Here is a 17999-nt window from a genome sequence, read left to right as displayed (position 1 = left end):
ACACTTAGCTGACTGAGCCACCCAGGCGCCCCCTGAGTCAATTTCTTTAATGGTTCAAAGTTATTCAAGTTTTAAATGGCTAATTTGGGAAAGTTACATATTTTTAGAGATTTTATTGGGATTAAGTTGTTCATAATAGTCATTATTTAAAAAATCTCCATTATATCTGTAGTCCTGTCGCATTTTTTATCCCTAATTTCCTAGTAGTCTTTATTTGTGCTTTCTTGTTTATTCCACTGGCCAGTCTTGTCACATAGTTGTTTTCTCATAGAATCATCGTTGGCTTTGTTGATCTGTGTGGTGTGATTATTTTCTATTCCATTAATTTCTGCCTATGATTTTGCTATTTCTATACCGAGTAACTTTAACAACATTTCCATGACACTCTCCATAGAAAATCTTTGGAAAACCGAGTACAGATGCTTTCAGTATGTCGTAGAGTGGAAGGAAGCCAACAGGGAAATCCCAGCCCCTTGTTTTACAGCGACAATAAATTCATATTTCTGACCTGCTGTGGCTGAGCCTCATTCATTGTGGCAGAAACCAGTTTTTTTTCAGTCTCATTGAAATTCTTTGTTGACAGGTATAAAGGAGTCAGTGTATATACACCATGAGCTCAGATTTTTAGGCCACAATGAAATACATGAATATAATGTTTAACCTGAAAATAAAATACACGCTATCTTACCGTGTACTGGGAGGTTTTTGAGACAAAATACTGTGTCTCATCTATAGCTAAAGAAAAGTATTTGCCACTTGTCGAATTCTGAATATGTTGACCATTGATGTCCTTTTTCTGCTTGCCCCTGTCATGTTTGAGGACAGTGTGTCACAGTCTCCCTGTGACAGGAGCTGTCACTCCTCCTTGGAATGCACCAGACATTGATATTTGAGGCTATACTTTGTGGTACATAGAAGGTCAGGATCATTCTGTCTTTCTGGGGAGTTGGATTTTATCATCACCAATGAGACATTCTCTTCATCAGTAACGGTGCTTTCTACCCTCAAGTACATGTTGTCTATTAAAATAGTTGTACTAGATGTTTTGGGTTAGTGTTTGCTGGGTGTCCCTTTTTCTCTGTTCACTTCCAACCTTTCTGTCTGCGTGCTCTAGACCAGGGGTTGGTCTGTCTGCGTGCTCTGGACCAGGGGTTGGCACCCTTTTTAGGTAAAGGACCAGGCAGCAGCTGTCTGCAGCCTGCGGGCCTCCCAGTTGCTGCTGCAACCACGAAGCCCTGCTGTTGCAGCACGAGTTGCCATAGACGGGGCGCAAGCAAGGAGCGTGGCCATGTCCAGTGAGCCTCTTGGACACCTGGGCAGAGGCCCAGCGCTGCTCTGAGGGAGGGGTGCCGCCTGTACCCTGACTTAGACCACCATAGCACAGAGCTGAATTTCATTTCTAAAAGATTCGATCTCTGTTTTTTAACTGGAGAGTTTAGTCTATTTATATTTATTATGATCACTAATGTATTTGAATATATTTCTATCATCTTATTTTGTGATCACCTTTGCCCCACCTTTCCATGCTGCTTCTCAAAGTCCCTTTCTACCTGCCGTCACGTTGACATTTTACAAGTTTCCTTTTGTTTTCTGTCTTCTCTGGTTCTGAAGTTCCTATGCTTTCTATTCTTTGATTGGCGGTCCTTAGGATTTCCGTGGGCATCCCTCATGTGGTCTGGCATCAGTCATGTCCCTTCTCACCTATACATAAAGCAGATTCCCTCCAGCTTACCGACATCATCTGTCCAGGGCTCTGGTTTGCCTTTAAATTTTTTCTAACCCCTCTAATTAGCATTGCTGCTATTCTCCTCAGTTAATATTTGTTTATCCACATATCTACCAACTTCTTAAGTCACTGCCCCGCTCCGCCTCCCCGATGGTTCCCCCTGGGTCTGGTCCTCCTCCCTGGGGGCGTCCTGCAGGTGCTCCTGTGTGTGCACTGCTGATGAGTGAGCTTGCCCGGGAACGTGCATGGAGGTGGAGGGAGGCACGCGGACCTTTCCGTCTGCCTCACTGCCTCCTCGTGGGCAGCTATGGAGCCCACTGCAGCCGCTCCCCGTGGGCAAGCTGGGCTGTTCTCTGGCTGCTTCCAGCACATTCTGTCCTGAGAACTCCCGGTGCTCGTCATGTGGGGGGGACTTGGGTCTCTCGCACTTGCCTGTGCTGCTCTTTGGGACCTGAGGACGTCCTTTGTCGTCCCTAGAAGACAGCTTCTGCCCCTAGTTCTCTCTGGTCTCTTCCTCTGGAAGAGCAATTCATCGACTACCGGACCTTCTCCGTCTATCTTCCAAGTCTCCGGGCCACGCTTTGTCCTCACGGGGTCCCTGCAGCTCAGTGCTGTGGCTCGTGGCAGCCCGTGGCAGTGCACCCGCCCCGCCGTCTCTCCACGCAGAGGGCTTTCGCTTCAGTGGTTTCACCCGTTTTAGCTTTAGAGGTTACATTTCGTTCTCCCGAGTGCACGGATCTTAAAAAAAAAAAAACGGAACTTTCTTCCTCTTTCGTGTTTCTTGTTTCATCTTTTAGTTTCACCCATTTGAAGCTCAAGTATTCAACGTCTGTGGTGGGATTTCTACGGCGTGAGGTTCTCGGGCGGCTGCTGTCTCTGTGGCACTTTGCCCGCACGGACGTGTGCGCTCACGCGTTTCGCGTCTGCGTCGCAAGCTCACGCTTCCGCTTCTGTAGTTGTGTCGACTCTGAAAAGCCCGGACTGCAGGTGTGTGCCTCTGGAGAGGTGCGCCAGGACTGGCGTTGAGCTCACGGCGCACGGCGTCTCGCTGAGCACCCACGACGGCCTCCGGAGCCGGGCACTGGCAAGCACCCCCGTCACAGATGGGGACGCAGAGGCTGCGGAGGGGCTGTCCCAGGTGACAGTCTGTAGATGACAGGGCTGCCGCTCAAACCCAGCTCCGGCCACCCGTGCAGCGGGGCTCTTGATGCTGCCGTGCCTCGTGGATGGGGGCGCTGGGCCACCCTGCAAGTGAGGGGAAGGGGAAGGAGGCCCGGCCCGCCAGGAGAAGCTGAGAACAGGGAGCGGCCGTGAGCGCACAGCACGGTGCACCTGCTCCTGGCACACGTCCCTCCGCGGCCTCCTGTGTTCTGTCTGCAGCGGCACCTTCACCCGGCCTGATGGCACACAGCCGTCCACCCCGGGCCCCGGGGCGGATGTGGTGTCAGGGCCAGGGAAGGGCCCTACGGCGTGTCCTGCTCCTCTCCGTCCCCAAGGGAAACGCGCCAGGAGCACCACAGCCCCGAGGTGCTGATGGCCACAGGCGCTGCTCGGGACACTGGCCAAGGAGCCCGTAGGTGCCGTGCTCAGACGAGAAGGCCGCGCTGCTCTCGGCCAAGGGCAGATCGGTGGCAGAAAGCGCCGGCCCAGGGAGCCGAGGGGAACGGCCCAGCCGGGCTCCGCCATACCCCATGCCAGCTTGGTGCCGGTCTCCCCGCGGTGGCGCTGACCCAGGAGTGCTCCCTCATGGCTCTGGCCCAACATCCCGGGCGCAGCAGTGAGGGCAGCGCGGCAGCCAGCCCCACGCGCTCTGCCTCGCAGGCTGCAAACAGTCTCATTTGTCAGTGCAGAGCCCGACGCGGGGCTCGAACTCACGAACCGTGAGATCATGACCTGAGCTGAAGTCAGATGCTTAACTGACTGAGCCACCCAGGCGTCCCTGAAAAGTATTCTCTATACAAAAAAGTCCAACTAACTAACAAGCAATGCCTCCACGTACAGAAGCACATAAAAGGTAGTAATGTTCTGCTCACATGAATGCAGTGTTCCTACTGGTCTTCCTAATTGGGTTTTATTTACATATTTTGTTTATTTTTATTCATTTTTAAATTTACATCCAAGTTAGTTAGCATATAGTGCAACAATGATTTCAGGAGTAGATTCCAGTGATTCACCCCCTATGTAGAACGCCCAGTGCTCATTCCAAGTGTCTTCCTTAATGCCCTTTACCCATTTAGCCATCCCCCCCCACAGCCCCTCCAGCAACCCTCTCTGTTCTCTATATTTAAGAGTCTCTTATGTTTTGTCCCCCTCCCTGTTTTTATATTATTTTTGCTTCCCTTTCCTTACGTTCATCTGTTTAGTATCTTAAATTTCTCATATGGGTGAAGTCATATGATATTTGCCTTTCTCTAATTTCACTTAGCATAATACACTCTAGTTCCATCCACGTTGTGGCAAATGGAAGGATTTCATTTTTTTTTTTTTGATTGCCGAGTATATCTCATTGTGGTTTTGATTTCTATTTCCCTGATGATGAGTGATGTGGAGCATTTTTTCATGTGTCTATTGGCCATCTGGATGTCTTCTTTGGAAAAGTGTCTGTTCATGTCTTTTGCCCATTTCTTCACTGGATCATTTGTTTTTTGGGTGTTGAGTTTGATACGTTCTTTATAGATTTTTGGATACTAATCCTTTATCCGATATGTTGTTTGCAAATATCTTCTCCCATTCTGTCGGTTGCCTTTTAGTTTTGCTGATTGTTTCCTTCACTGTGCAAAAGCTTTTTATTTTGATGAGGTCCCAATAATTCAATTTTGCTTTTGTTTCCCTTGCCTCCAGAGATGTGAGTAAGCAGTTGCTACAGCCGAGGTCAAAGAGGTTGCTGCCTGTTTTCTCCTCTAGGATTTTGATGGCTTCCTGTCTTATGTTTAGGTCTTTCATCCATTTTGAGTTTATTTTTGTGTATGGTGTAAGAAAGTGTCCAGGTTCATTCTTCTGCATGAAGAGACTGTCTTTATTCCATTGGATATTCTTTCCGGCTTTGTCAAAGAATAGTTGGCCATACGTTTGTGGGTCCATTTCTGGGTTCTCTAGTCTGTTCCATTGATCTGAGTGTCTGTTTTTGTGCCAGTACCATACTGTCTTGATGATTACAGATTTGTGATACAGCTTGAAGTCCGGGATTGTGTTGCCTCCTGCTTTGGTTTTCTTTTTCAAGATTGCTTTGGCTATTCGGGGTCTTTTCTGGTTCCATACAAATTTTAGGATTGTTTGTTCTAGCTCTATGAAGAATGCTGGTGTTATTTTGATAAGGATTGCATTGCATGTGTAGATTGCTTTAGGTAGTATTGACATTTTAACAATATTTGTTAATCCATCAGCATGGAATATTTTTCCATTTTTTTGTGTCTTCAATTTCTTTCATAAGCTTTCTATAGTTTTCAGTGTATAGATTTCTCACCTCTTTGGTTAGGTTTATTCCTAGTATTTCATGGTTTTTGGTGTAATTGTAAATGGGATCGATTCCTTAATTTCTCTTTTTGTTGCTACATTATTGGTGTGTAGGAATGCAACCAATTTCTGTGCATTGATTTTATATCCTGCAACTTTGCTGAATTTATGGATCAGTTCTAAGAGTGTTTTGGTGGAATCTTTTGGGTTTTCCATCTGATCTTTTTTATATTGTGATATGGTGAGCGTGGAGGGCATGGAAGCTCCACGTGCTCTCCTCACGCCTTACCCTCCACATCCTTCCATCTGGCTGTTTCTGAGTTCCGTGAGCTGCTCTGAACAAATCAGTTGAACCCAAGGACCTCTGATCTGGAGCTGGCTGGTCAGAAACACAGGTGACAAGCTCAGCTTGCTGCAGGCATCTGAAGTGGTGTGGGGGTCAGTCTCTGGGACTGAGCCATTAACCTGTGGGATCTGACACTGTCTCCAAGTAGGTAGTGTCAGAACTGAGTTGAATTCCAAGACACCTTAGGAGGGTGTCCCAGAGCACTGTTTGTTGGAGGTGTGGGGAAGCCTTCCCACACCTATATGAAAATTGGGTCCAAGAACCCAATTTATGTATTATTCACAGTTAGTTAATTAATTAGAAGCCTTCTTTGCACCACACAATTCAGTGCTTCACTCCACCCCACAGGTAATTATCATCCTAAATTTAATATTCGTCATTCTCATGCTTTTATTTATGGATTTACCACACGTGTCCTCCATAAATATTTGCATCTCTTAACATCTCTTACCTATTTGCCACTTTGACTCTCTTTTGCTGCATGCTGGATGCTTTCTTTGGACCCGCCTTCTGATTTTTCTAATTCTCTCTTTAGCTGTGTCTAATATTCTGTTTTGAGTTGTCCACGGAGTTTTTAATTTCCATCACTTGACTGTTTTGATTTCTCGAAGTTCTCTTTGTTTCCCTCAAGTCTATTTCTTCTAGTTTATTACATTTACTCTGTTTTCATATTTACATTTCTCTCCCTAATTTCTTTAAATATAAACACTTTTTTTTTTATAGTCACCATGCTATACATTACATCCTGAGGACTTTTTAATTTTGTAACTTGAAATTTGTATCTTTTGACCCCATACCCATTTCACCCCCCACCCCTGGAAAACATCAGTATCTTCTCTGTATTTATCACCTCGTTTTGTTTTGTTTTCTTTCCTTTGGTTTGTGTTTTAGAATTCACATATAAGTGAGATCATACAGTATTTGTCTTTCTCCAACTCATTTTGCTCAACATCATTATTTTAATGTTTCTGTCTGATAGCTCCAACATCTGTGTCATTTTTGAGTCTAGTTTTGTTGATTGCTTTGTTCTTAGAAAATGGATTGAGTTTTTTCCTTGCTTTTTAAAAATATGTCTTCAAATGTTTGTTTGAATGTCAGGTATCCTGTATTAATTGAAAGGGACATACCCAGTGTTTCTTCCTGGAAACGGGTGAGTCTCTTCTGTCAGGTCACCAGGGTGGTGGGCGGTAAGTTTCGATCAGCCTGCTCAGATGTTGACCTTGGCTTGGGCGTTGCTGTTCTTGCGATGACCTTCAAGGTACTAAGACTTCGGATTCCTTCGTGCTGGGCTTCCAGTGCCGTGTGCCCAGGGCGAGGGCTGGAGGCGCAGAGTTCTTGCTCTGCCCTAAGTTTCCAGCAGCCCCTGTGTGCCCCGCCCGCGGAGGGGACCCTCCACATGCCTGCCTCCCCCCAGTGACCGCTGCTACTCCTGCGGCCGTGCCGGCCAGGCCGAGTCAGGGGCAGGAGGGCTCTGTTGTTCTGGCCCTGGGTCAGTCCCGAGCAGGCCCGTGGGCCTGGGTCTTGGAGGGCGAGGCTTCCTCACTTCCAGCTGCTCCTCCCCGGGATGGTCAGACTCCCCTTTGTAGTGGGGGTGGGTTTGTGCGAGCTTCCCCGCCCTCCCTGTTGTAGCGATCCTCGAAGCACCACATCAGGCCCGGCGCCCGGCCCGATTCCCGGCCCCTGTTCAGCGGGGCGGGTTACCCCTGCACTTCCCCTCCTGCAGTGTGAGTCTCGGTGGTGGGTGTGTGGATGGCACCGCCCCCGGCGGCCTCCGAGGAGCCCCCACCTCCAGCTGAGCTGTTGGAAAGAGGGCTCTTTGAGGAGGGGCGGCCGCGCTTATGGTTTGTATATGCCGTCGAGGAAAGAACTTCAAAGTCTGTGAAAATAAGACAGGGGCAAGCTGCCTCAGGAAGGCACGATTTATTGGGCTCACACGGGCTGGGTTCCCTGCCGGAGACAGAGAAGGACCCCGGCGGAGACACGCAGGGTCACAGGGGCATCCGGCTCGTCCTGCTCCGTCCTCGCCCCAGGGTTCAGACGGTTCGTCGGGAATGTTTGACCTGCCACGCGCAGAACCGGAGGCCGGGCGAAGACTTGGTCCTCACCAGAGGGGCACGGGTGGGGCCCCGTCTGCCGCCGGAGCAGGTGTGAGGAGACCCCTGGTCAGGAGCGGCACGGGGAGCTACAGCACACAGATCTGCAGACCAGGGCGGGGCAGGAGGGCCGGCAGGAGGGCACACACTCGGGTCTGCAGCTCACGGGCACGCACACGGAGGACTGGCAGGAGGGCACACACGCGGGCCTGCAGCTCACGGGCACGCACACGGCGGGTCTGCAGCTCACGGGCACGCACACGGAGGACTGGCAGGAGGGCACACACGCGGGCCTGCAGCTCACGGGCACGCACACGGAGGACTGGCAGGAGGGCACACACTCGGGCCTGCAGCTCACGGGCACGCACACGGTGGGTCTGCAGCTCACGGGCACGCACGTGGAGGACTGGCAGGAAGGCACACACTCGGGCCTGCAGCTCACGGGCACGCACACGGCGAGTCTGCAGCTCACGGGCACGCACACGGGCTTGCAGCTCACGGGCACACAGCAGGACGCCTGGCCGGGGCCGGAGGAGCCGCAGGAAGCCTGGCAGCCCACGGAGCAGCTGGTGTGGCACATGTTGGCGTGGGGCTCGGCCGGTGTCCGGGAGGGAGGAGGGCGGGGACGTCTGGAGGCTCCTTGCCTGGGCCGCCTTTATACCGGGCCGTGGGCGTCCTGGCCACCCAGAGGCACAGCTGTGGACTTCCTCATGGCTGTTTCCGCCACGTTTCCCCAACACCCTCTTGTCCTGAGACACCCTCCCCCATGTGATGCTGCGCTGTAAATTATGTTTAGCTTAGAGGCCAGTTTCTTCTTCTGTAAACAGGACGTCCTGGTTCGACTTTACTTGGGGTCCGTGTCACTTCTCCAGGCCGATACTGTGCCCGGAGCGCCACCGGTTCGACTCAGCGCCGAGCCTTTATTCCTTTTTGCCGTCAGTGGAGGCTTTGGGGCAATGTGTTTTGAGCTTTTATTTTGCACGGGAAAACATTAAAGTAGGGATCTGCAAACTGGGGAGCAGAGAAGTCTGTGGGACAAAGGTGGCCTGCCGCCTGTTTGGCAAATAAAGTTTTATTGGAAACGGCCATGCTCGTTTGCTTACGTGCTGTCTAGGGCTCGCGCTGTAATGTGAAGTGGTTATGAGACCGACCACGTCACTGCAGAGGCTGAAACATTTACTGTCTTCCATTTATAGAAAGGTGACCGACTTCTGCCTTATAGCCATCTATGTAATCATCGATTTGTTCGTGCAACAGACATATACTTTGTGCTGGCTATAGAGATGTCCTAGCCTCACGGGCCTTCCGGGGCAATGGATACATGAGTGCGTACAAATCAACGCCTGAAATAATTACAGAGAGGGCCGAGTCCCAGAAAGGAAAGCAGGCTCAGCAGGTAGAGAGTAATGGGGTGTTGGTGGGTGGTTGGGGGCCTCTGTGTGGAGGTGACGCTGAGCTGGCTCCTGGGAGATGCGGAGGGGTCGGGAGGCGGTGTTCCAAGCAGAGGCAGCCGTGGGAGTGTTAACGACACTGCTGCAGGACGGGCGTGCTCCAGGAGCAGCGGGAAGCGTGGACGAGAGCAGTGTGGATGCTTGTCTTTAGGTGTGGGCGGACGGGTTCAGACCGTGCAGCTGGGGGTCCGGGCATCCCAGTCCTGGGCCGACAGAAGAAGAAAGACAATGTCAACTTGAAGACACGTCGGGAGGAATCATCCAGTCTGAAGAAGAGAGAACAGAATTATGAAAAACGAAGAGGATCCCTGGGACAATATCGGGAAGTCGAACGACAAGCAAGTTCAACACAAGAAGGAGAAGAGAATGATACTGAAGCACAAGAATGTTTTGAATCATGGACAAAATACCCAAATCTGATCTATTAAAAAAATAGATACCTTCTACCTAATAGATATGCTTCTACCTAACAGCTCCAAGAAACTCAGAAACCCCCCAAAGCCCCAGCATAATTTGGCCCAATGGTGAGGACCACGGACTCCAGAGTGAAACCCAGTGGCTTCCAATTCCTGCTGCTTGGCTGCCCCAGTGAGAACGTGCACACAGCACGGAATCCTTCCGAACCTAATTGCACATCCGTGTAAGTGGGGCACACCTGCCCCTCGAATGGTGGCAGGGACCGATAACTAATCAGTTATGAGACGATCCATGTGAGATGCTTAGCACAACACCCGGCACAAAGCTGGGACTCCCTCATTGTTATTCTTGCAATAACGTGGCCACAGCTCTCCCCGATGAGGAGCCCAGCCGCTTGGCCCTGGCCAGGGGGGAAGGCTTTGTAGATCACTGAGTTTCCAAATCAAAACGGGGGACCGCCCCCACCCCCCCACCCCGTCCCCCCACCCCGGGTCTGGTGACTGGGATGGTACTAGTGTGGACAGGGGGCAGGGTGTATAAACTTGGGGAGGACCTTGAACGTCCTGATGTGGAGTCCCCTGTCCCTGCTGACGGTCCTTGGCCATCCAACCTGGGGTCTGAATCCAGAAATCGCAGGGCCGCTGGGTCACCGTGAGCCTGGGGGCTGAGACAGAGTTTCCTGAACTGAGTCACTTCCCGCAGAACCTCCAGGAAGAGACGCACACAGGAGGAAGAGGAAGGAAACAAGCAGGCAACCAGGAGGAGGGCACCTGTGTGGCTTGTTGCCAGGACGCCACAGCCTGGGTATAAAAGCCGCCTGGGGAAGGAGGCTCCAGACCAGCCCCGTTTTCCACCCTGACTCCACTCCAGCCCTACGTCGCCATGTGCCACACCAGCGGCTCCACTGGCTGTCAGCCGGCCTGCTGTGTGCCCAGCTCCTGCCAGGCGTCCTGCCACGTGCCCAGCTCCTGCCAGGCGTCCTGCTATGTGTCCAGCTCCTGCCAGGCGTCCTGCCGCGTGCCCAGCTCCTGCCAGGTGTCCTGCTACGTGCCCAGCTCCTGCCAGGCGTCCTGCTATGTGCCCAGCTCCTGCCAGGCGTCCTGCCGCGTGCCCGTGAGCTGCAAGCCTGTTGTGTACCTGCCCGTGAGCTGCAAGCCCATTGTGTGTGTGACCCCCTCCTGCCAGTCCTCCGGGTGCTGCTGGCCCTCCTGCCCCACCCTGGTCCTCAGGCCTGTTCCCTGCGGCACCCCTAACTGCGGCTAGCCCGTGGCCTCCTGGGACCCCTCCTCCGTGGGGCCAGAAGCAGCTGCTGTCTGAACTCCCGGCAGGCAGACCTCGTCCACCTGAGACCTTCTGGACCCAACTAGACCATCTTACAGCAAAGCCGCCTGATCCCCACTAACCAAGCGGACAGAGTCACCCCCGCCGTCCCCCGACCCCAGCGCGGGTCGTCCACACGGCACCCACCCTGGCTGGTGCAAGCGCCCAGGCTCTGCAGCCGCCAGCACCGAGCTCTAATAAATCCCAGAGCGCATGTGAAGCCCACCCGCGTGTATGCTGTCTCTCTTTAGTGCTTTCCCCAAACTGCTTCCTCCAGGGCTCACTCCCAGGCTTCTGGAAAGCTCCTTCTGCAGAGAAGCCACAGGGGACCAGATGGCTGTGCCTGGGGGACTGACCACTCAAAGGCAGCCCTTTGGGCGCGTGGGCAGTCCTAGCTCAGCCCGACGGGCCCCCAGGGCTTCCTGTGTCCCTTGAACGTGAGGTCAGTTCTCACTCAGCTCTGGGCGGGACCCAGGGTGACCCTCTGACTTTGTGAGGTTAAAAGTCCCCTGCTCGGCAATTACTACGCGAGCCCACCCCGGTCTAACCATTAAAACTGTCCGCTCCATACAGAGTACAGCTCCTCCTGCAAACGTCCGGGGGCACAGGGCTTTGTGGGTAACTTCCGTGGGCCCCGGAGATGTCCGCGTCCCCATGCCCGGAATCAGCGACCGCAGCCCTACAGGCGAGGCAGCTTCCCAGACGGGGTGCACGGAGGGTCTCGCAACGGGAGACGCCCTGGAGTAGCCGGGTGGGCCGGTGTCATCCCAGGGACAGGCGGGAGACGCGCAGAGAGGGCGTGGTGGTCGGCGCAAGGAAGCCGAGGCACACCGGGGTGCCAGGGGGGAAGCTGTTTGGGAACCGAGAAATAGTGTAAGAGGAACACCATCAAGGGGGTCCTTCCTGCAACGGACACATATCTGGAAACTTCCCTTATCGTGAGGTCACGGGATCATAGAGGATGTGAAATTCAGGAGCGGCTCTCAGAGCACCGGCCGTTCGCAGCCCTTCCTCGTCCTTGGTCCGGTTCGGACCCCACCGCCAGCCACTGTCTCACCGTCACAGGTGCTCAGTCGTTGCGTCTGGCCCTCGTTTTGCACACACCCTCCCTCCAGGACCCCGGGGCCACGGGCCCACCCACCAGGCAGCGGGGAGGCCCTCCCAGTGTCCTCAGTGACGCCTCGGAGGGGGCGACTGTCCTGGTCTCGGGCCCGACGGGTGACGGGGTGTCTGGGGTCGGGAGTTGCCCACAGACGGGCTCCCCCGAGATCTGGAGGGTCCCAGAACATGCTGCACCGTGAACGGCATTCAAGAAACTTCCAACGGTAACGACAGCCATCACCTCTGACTCGTTCTCTCCTGGGCAGCGGTCCCTGCTGACGGTGTAGACGTTCTGTCTGAGAGCTGTCTGGCTGACCGTGTAGATGCCCCGTCTGGGAGCAGTCCGGCTGACCGTGTAGATGCCCCGTCTGGGAGCAGTCTAGTCCGGCCGACCGTGTAGATACCCCGAATGTGAGCAGTCTAGTCTGATTGACCATGTAGATGTCTATCTGGGAGCAGTCTGGCTATGTAGATGCCCCGTCTGGGAGCAGTCTAGTCTGGCCGACCGTGTAGACGCCCTGTCTGGGAGCAGTCCACTGACCATGTAGATGTTCTAGCTGGGACTAGTCCTACTGACTGTGTAGACGCCCCTCTGTGAACAGTCTGGCTGACCGTGTAGATGCCCCATCTGGGAGCAGTCCAGCTGACCATGTAGACGCCCTAGCCAGGAGCACCTTGGCCTCAGGGTGGCTGGCCCGCCTTCTGCAGCTGTGACCGACTTTCCCGGGGAGCCATCAGAAGGTCCTGGATGTTCTTGTGCCACGGGGCAGGGGTGGGGGCGGGGGCACGTCCTGCAGGGGCCCAGCCCCTCCCTCCCATGCCCTATCCTGGCACCGTTGTGGGTTGTGCGTTGCTGGTTTCCACGTGAGTCAACATCCGTGCGCTGCACTCTTTTTGGTTCCCGATGAGGCGGAACTTCCTCACGTCTCTCACTCTGTGCTGTGAGGAATCCTATCTGCCCGTCTATCTGTGCAAATGGTGGAATTTTTCTTAAAATTCGAATGGACGAGGTTTTGAATAAATGTGGGGAAACTGAGGGATTTAGGAGTCAAGGCAGGTAACGATCCAGCCCCTTTCTCTTCACAGGCCCCTGGGGATTTTGCTCTGTCTCTGCTTCCCTGGGAGGGGGTGGGGAGAGCCAGCCTCTGCGAGGAGGTACCCCCCTCTCCCGGCTGCCGGCCTCTGCTGTTCTGCTCCCGAGGGCCTCTTCCGTCTGTCCCTGGCACGAGGGACAAATAGGGAGCCCGATGCTGACCTGGTGGGTCTGGCCGGTGCTCGCTGACCCTCTCTAGTGCTAGTGGTCCACTGAGACTGCAGGCTCGTCCTCTTCCACTGTCCTGAGGATTTGTTCACAAGGCAGCGTTTAGCTCCCTGTCTCCTCAATCAGGCCTTGACACCTCGAGCAGAATGCGTGATGCCTGAACCGACCCCTGCACCCCTCCTGGGGCCCGCGGGAATCTGCTGGTGCTTCAGAGCGTCAGCCCTCGTGCCCAGACCAGCACGCAGGCGTTCCTGTGTGTGGACGCCTCTCTCCAAGGGCGTCAGCGCGGTGTTACTGGGCCCTCGGGTTCCCACCAGGTAGGGTCGTGCTGCCCCAGCTCACCTTTAACCTGCACGGGCAGGGGGCCAGGCGTGGGCGGGGCCCAAGGCCCACTCAGGGTGCGAGGCTTCTGCAGCCGCACTCACGTGCCGGGCCCAGCCCGGGGAAGGCCTGGCTCTTCCCGGGGAGGAGGGTGGGGACGCGGGGTGGGAAGGGAAGTGGAGTATGCGGACGGCGTCCGCGTGCAGATCTCCTCTTTCGGGGGCTTTGAACTTGGACTTGGAGGCTACGTCTTTGTCGCTTGCTTTCACCAGGCAGAGCAAACGCTGCCCGCGTTGGCGTGGTCTCTGGGCTCAGAGGAGAGGGAACAACACAGCCATCTCTGTTTCATGATCCAGACATTTTATTGATGATAGCAGTGGCCTTTGTCACCCGGAATGAGAGCAACCAGCCCTGCAGGGGAGGGCTCCAGGGTGCAGCAGCCCCCCCACCCCCCACCCCGTTGAGGGACCTGTCTTTGCAGAAAGGGAAGCCGGGCATGTCCGGATCCCCAGAAGGCAGCAGCTGTGCGTCCACCGAGGGGCAGGGGCGTCCTGGCGCCCCCAGAGGGGTTCCGGGGCTCCTGAGAGAGGACGTCTGTGCTCTGGAGCAAAGATAGCAGCTCTAGAGGCAGAAGCTGGAGCCGATCAGCAGCAGGGCTGGCCCGAGACAGGGCCGCAGCAGGCGGGGCGGGGGCACGTGGGGCGGCAGAGCAGGGACACGCAGGAGGCCGGGCGGCAGCAGGAGGAGGCAGGGGCGCAGCAGGCGGGGCGGGGGCACGCGGGGCGGCAGAGCAGGGACACGCAGGAGGAGGGTCTGCAGCAGGGGCTGGGCTGGCAGCAGGAGGGGGCTGAGCAGGGGGAATCCTCGCAGCACACAGGGGTGCAGCAGACGGGCTTGCAGCACGCAGGGGTGCAGCAGTCTCCCTGGCAGGGGGAGGAGGGGCCACAGGACGGCTGGCAGCACAAAGAGGTTGTGCAGGGGGAGTCCTCACAGCACACAGGGGTGCAGCAGACAGGCTTGCAGCAGACAGGGGTGCAGCAGACGGGCTTACAGCACACAGGGGTGCAGCAGGCGGGCCTGCACATGGGGCAGCAGAGCAGGGACACGCAGGAGGAGGGTCTGCAGCAGGGGCTGGGCCGGCAGCATGAAGAGGTTGTGCAGGGGGAGTCCTCACAGCACACAGGGGTGCAGCAGACAGGCTTGCAGCACACAGGGGTGCAGCAGACGGGCTTACAGCACACAGGGGTGCAGCAGTCTTCCTGACAGGGGGAGGAGGTGCAGCAGGATGGCTGGCAGCATGAAGAGGTTGTGCAGGGGGAGTCCTCACAGCACACAGGGGTGCAGCAGACAGGCTTGCAGCACACTGGGGTGCAGCAGACGGACTTGCAGCACACAGGGGTGCAGCAGTATTCCTGGCAGAGGGAGGAGAGGCCACAGGCTGGCCGGCAGCAGGAGCCAGTGCGGGCCGACTGGCAGGGGCTGCACAGGAGGGTCAGGCAGGGGGCTGGGGCGCAGCACGGGGGCTCGCAGCAGCTCTCTGGGCAGTCGTCCACCTGCCAGGAGGAGTCGGGGCAGGAGTCCGAGGCCCCGGGCAGGCAGACGCGGCTGCCATAGCTCAGGTCGCTGGAGCAGACGGACAGGGTGGACGCGGCCATGGCAGGGGCGGTGGGGCTGCAGGAGGCGGTGTGTGTGTGTGTGTGTGTGTGTGTGTGTGTGAGGAGCTCCGGCTGTCTGTCGGCTTTTATACCTCCCGGCTGCGTGTTGTCCCAGCCGACGGCTCACACGCCTCCTTCCTTGTTGGTCTGAGACCTGCTTGCAGGGTAAGCCCTCATTAGCACTGCTTTATTTTCTACGATTGGATTTTCCTCAGTCGTCTTGTGAGTCTGTTGCAGGACTCTGTTTTCCCACATGTTCATTGTTTGGTTCCAGAAAACTTGTGGAAAATATTTGGGGCAGGTTTTCCTGAGTGAGGTTAGAGGGGAGCCCTTCTCCAAAGTGATGAATTCTGGTTACAGCTCCCTGTTTGGAACTGCTTTAAATATTTTTAAATTCCTTTGAAGTCTGATAAAGTGCAACTCACCTTATAAAATGCAGAGGACTGGCTCACAGAAAGCTAAGTAACCACCCTGTGCCTGTGTCAGGAGCAGTGTTTCCATGCCCCCCGACAGGCTCAGTCTCAGCTCCTCTTCATCCTCCGTGACTAACTCAGAGGCCCCTTGTTATATTTCGAGATACATTCTGGACTTCTTTTTTCCATTTTCATTTGGCTATGTTAGAAGATCAAAAACATTTTTACATGTGGTGGTCGGTTTTATATTTTAGGACTTTTTTCATGTCTGAAATGCAGCAATTTATGATAGTTTGGCTGGGTATAGAATTCAGATTTTTAACTGCTTGTTTCCTGAAAGCCTCAAAGGTACGTTTCCCTTCTCTTGTGCTGCCATTGTTTATTCACCTTTTATCTCTCTCTTTTGTTTTATACTTGAGGAGCACTTGGTTTTCTTTTTATTGTAGTTCTGAACTTTGTATGGTTGGAACTCATCGAGCATTTCAGTGCGAAGGCTCACTTCAGGAAATGTTTGTGTACAACTGAAAAAAATATCTCATCTTTCCTTGTCTCTCTTTTTGTGCTCCAGTTAGACATCAGACCTTCTGGAACCAGCCATTAAAAAAAAAAAATTTAATGTTTATTTATTTTTGAGAGAGATAGAGACAGAAAATGAGCAGGGGAGGGAAAGAGAGAGAGACACACACACACACACACACACACACACACACACACACACACACTATCCAAAATATGCTCCAGGCTCTGAGTTGTCAACGCAGAGCCTGACACAGGCTCAAACTTGTGAACCAGGAGATCGTGACCTGAGCCAAAGTTGGACGCTTAACTGACTGAGCCACACAGGCACCCCTGGAACCAGCCTTTCTATCTCTCAACTTTTCTCTCATTTTCCTTATGTTTGTCATTTGCCCTCTTGACTCTCTTGGTTTTATGTTTTGGACCACGTTTCAGTCTTTAGCCATTTCTAGCCTATTATTTGGCATTATTTACAAGCTTACAGTTTTCAAACATCATCACCTGATTATTTCTTGTTCATAGCAGCTTGATTTCATCTTGTGATGTGAAGGAGATGTGTTCTCCGCAACTCTGATTATGGTACAGGTGTCTCCATGCTTTCCACCGAGTCTTACACGTCTGTTTCATTGGACATCAGGCAAGGCCTGCTCAATGGTGTCAGTTCATTTGATTTTATGAATGAAAAACTTCTGGGGCATTGAGGTCCTGTTCCAATTTATATACAAATCTGTTTCCATCTGCGTCTCTTTTCTACAAACATAAAAAAAATCCCGAGCTTCCTTCTTGCTTTTATACTATTTTGATTTAGTTTTCCTTATAATGTTTGAGATATCCTTTCTGTAGGCCTTCTAGGGGTTGTGGGAGAACCATGCATTTAATCCACTCCCCTGAACGGAAGAATGCAGTGTTGCTATGGGAAATACGAATAACTACCTGGTACTACAGGGTGTTCCGGTGCTTTCCTGTGTAGACACACACAGTCAGGGCGGGCAGCTTCTGAGGTCAGCCACTGTGTGAGGCGCCTCTCGGGGACCCACTTTCACAGATGCAAAAATGCTGGAGAAGTGAACCACTCAATGGTGGGTGGGAAGTTCAAGAGCCCACAATTCCGGATACATCTCTCATGCTCCCTGGTCAAGCCCCCAGGCCTGGCCCCCAAAGCCTGGGGTTTTGTGAGTGGGAATGGGGAGGGAACGCGGGCTTGAGGCCAGTGGGGTCGGGGGAGGCTGACGCTGGCTTTGGGGACAGGCCCTGGTGCCGGTTTGATGACTTCCTCTACTCTGCCCACAGCTGCTTCTGGGGTCCGGCTCAGTCTAACAGGTGTTGGGGCTCATCCTCCTCTTCTGCTTCTGATTTGTGGCCCACGTCCCTGTGTGTGATGCCCTTTCCCTTGGCCCATACACTGCCTGCTTCTCCCTTCTCTGGACGGTCACAGCATCATTCAACTGCCCCTGCTTCAACCACACCTCCTCAGGGTTGCTGGCACCCTGACCCAGGTCCGGACCCCTCTCTGAGACAGGCCACTGTGGGTTGGGGGCCTCAGGCTGGTGCCGGCAGGCCAGGGTCAGTGGGAGATCGAATGATCACATGATTTCTGAAAACAGGAAGAAAAGCTCTGGGCATCTGAGCGGGGACAGAAGGGCAGCGAGCTGGGTCCTGGCTCGCAGGCACGGAGGCGCCAGCAGTGAGCGAGAGTCCGGAAGGCTGTGGCGCAGACAGCCACGTCAGTGGCAAGGGATTCACGTTTCGTGTCTTCCTTTCCAAGCACATGCGTTCTGTTTATTTTGCTGTCATGGCAACAGCTGGGATGCCTGGTACAGCCCGAGCCCTGACAGCAGACCCTCCTGCCTCACTCCAAGGGGGAACCAGAGTGCGTGACGGAGCGTGTGGCCAGGCCGACGTTCATGGCTTTGTGGTGGAATTTGG

At 54.1% G+C, this 17999-nt stretch overlaps 2 protein-coding genes across 2 annotated transcripts; one reads left to right on the top strand and one right to left on the bottom strand.

The window, feature by feature from the left end:
• The first annotated feature begins 10368 nt into the window (after positions 1-10368).
• LOC115523120 (keratin-associated protein 12-1-like) lies at positions 10369-10749 on the top strand. Its single transcript, XM_030328820.1, has one exon. The coding sequence runs from the start codon at positions 10369-10371 to the stop codon at positions 10747-10749; it is 381 nt and encodes a 126-aa protein (XP_030184680.1).
• A 3384-nt stretch (positions 10750-14133) lies between these two features.
• Positions 14134-15144, bottom strand: LOC115522979 (keratin-associated protein 10-7-like). The gene is made up of 2 exons (XM_030328515.1): positions 14664-15144; positions 14134-14408 (listed from the first exon to the last, which is right to left on the bottom strand). Exons 1-2 carry the CDS (start codon positions 15142-15144, stop codon positions 14134-14136), a joined length of 756 nt encoding a protein of 251 aa, XP_030184375.1.
• Positions 15145-17999: the final 2855 nt, after the last annotated feature.

The sequence above is a fragment of the Lynx canadensis genome, chromosome C2 (genome assembly GCF_007474595.2).
Source record: "Lynx canadensis isolate LIC74 chromosome C2, mLynCan4.pri.v2, whole genome shotgun sequence".
Lineage (NCBI taxonomy): Eukaryota > Metazoa > Chordata > Mammalia > Carnivora > Felidae > Lynx > Lynx canadensis.
The sequence above is the reverse complement of the archived record's forward strand: the minus strand, read 5'-3'. Positions and strand labels throughout refer to the sequence as shown.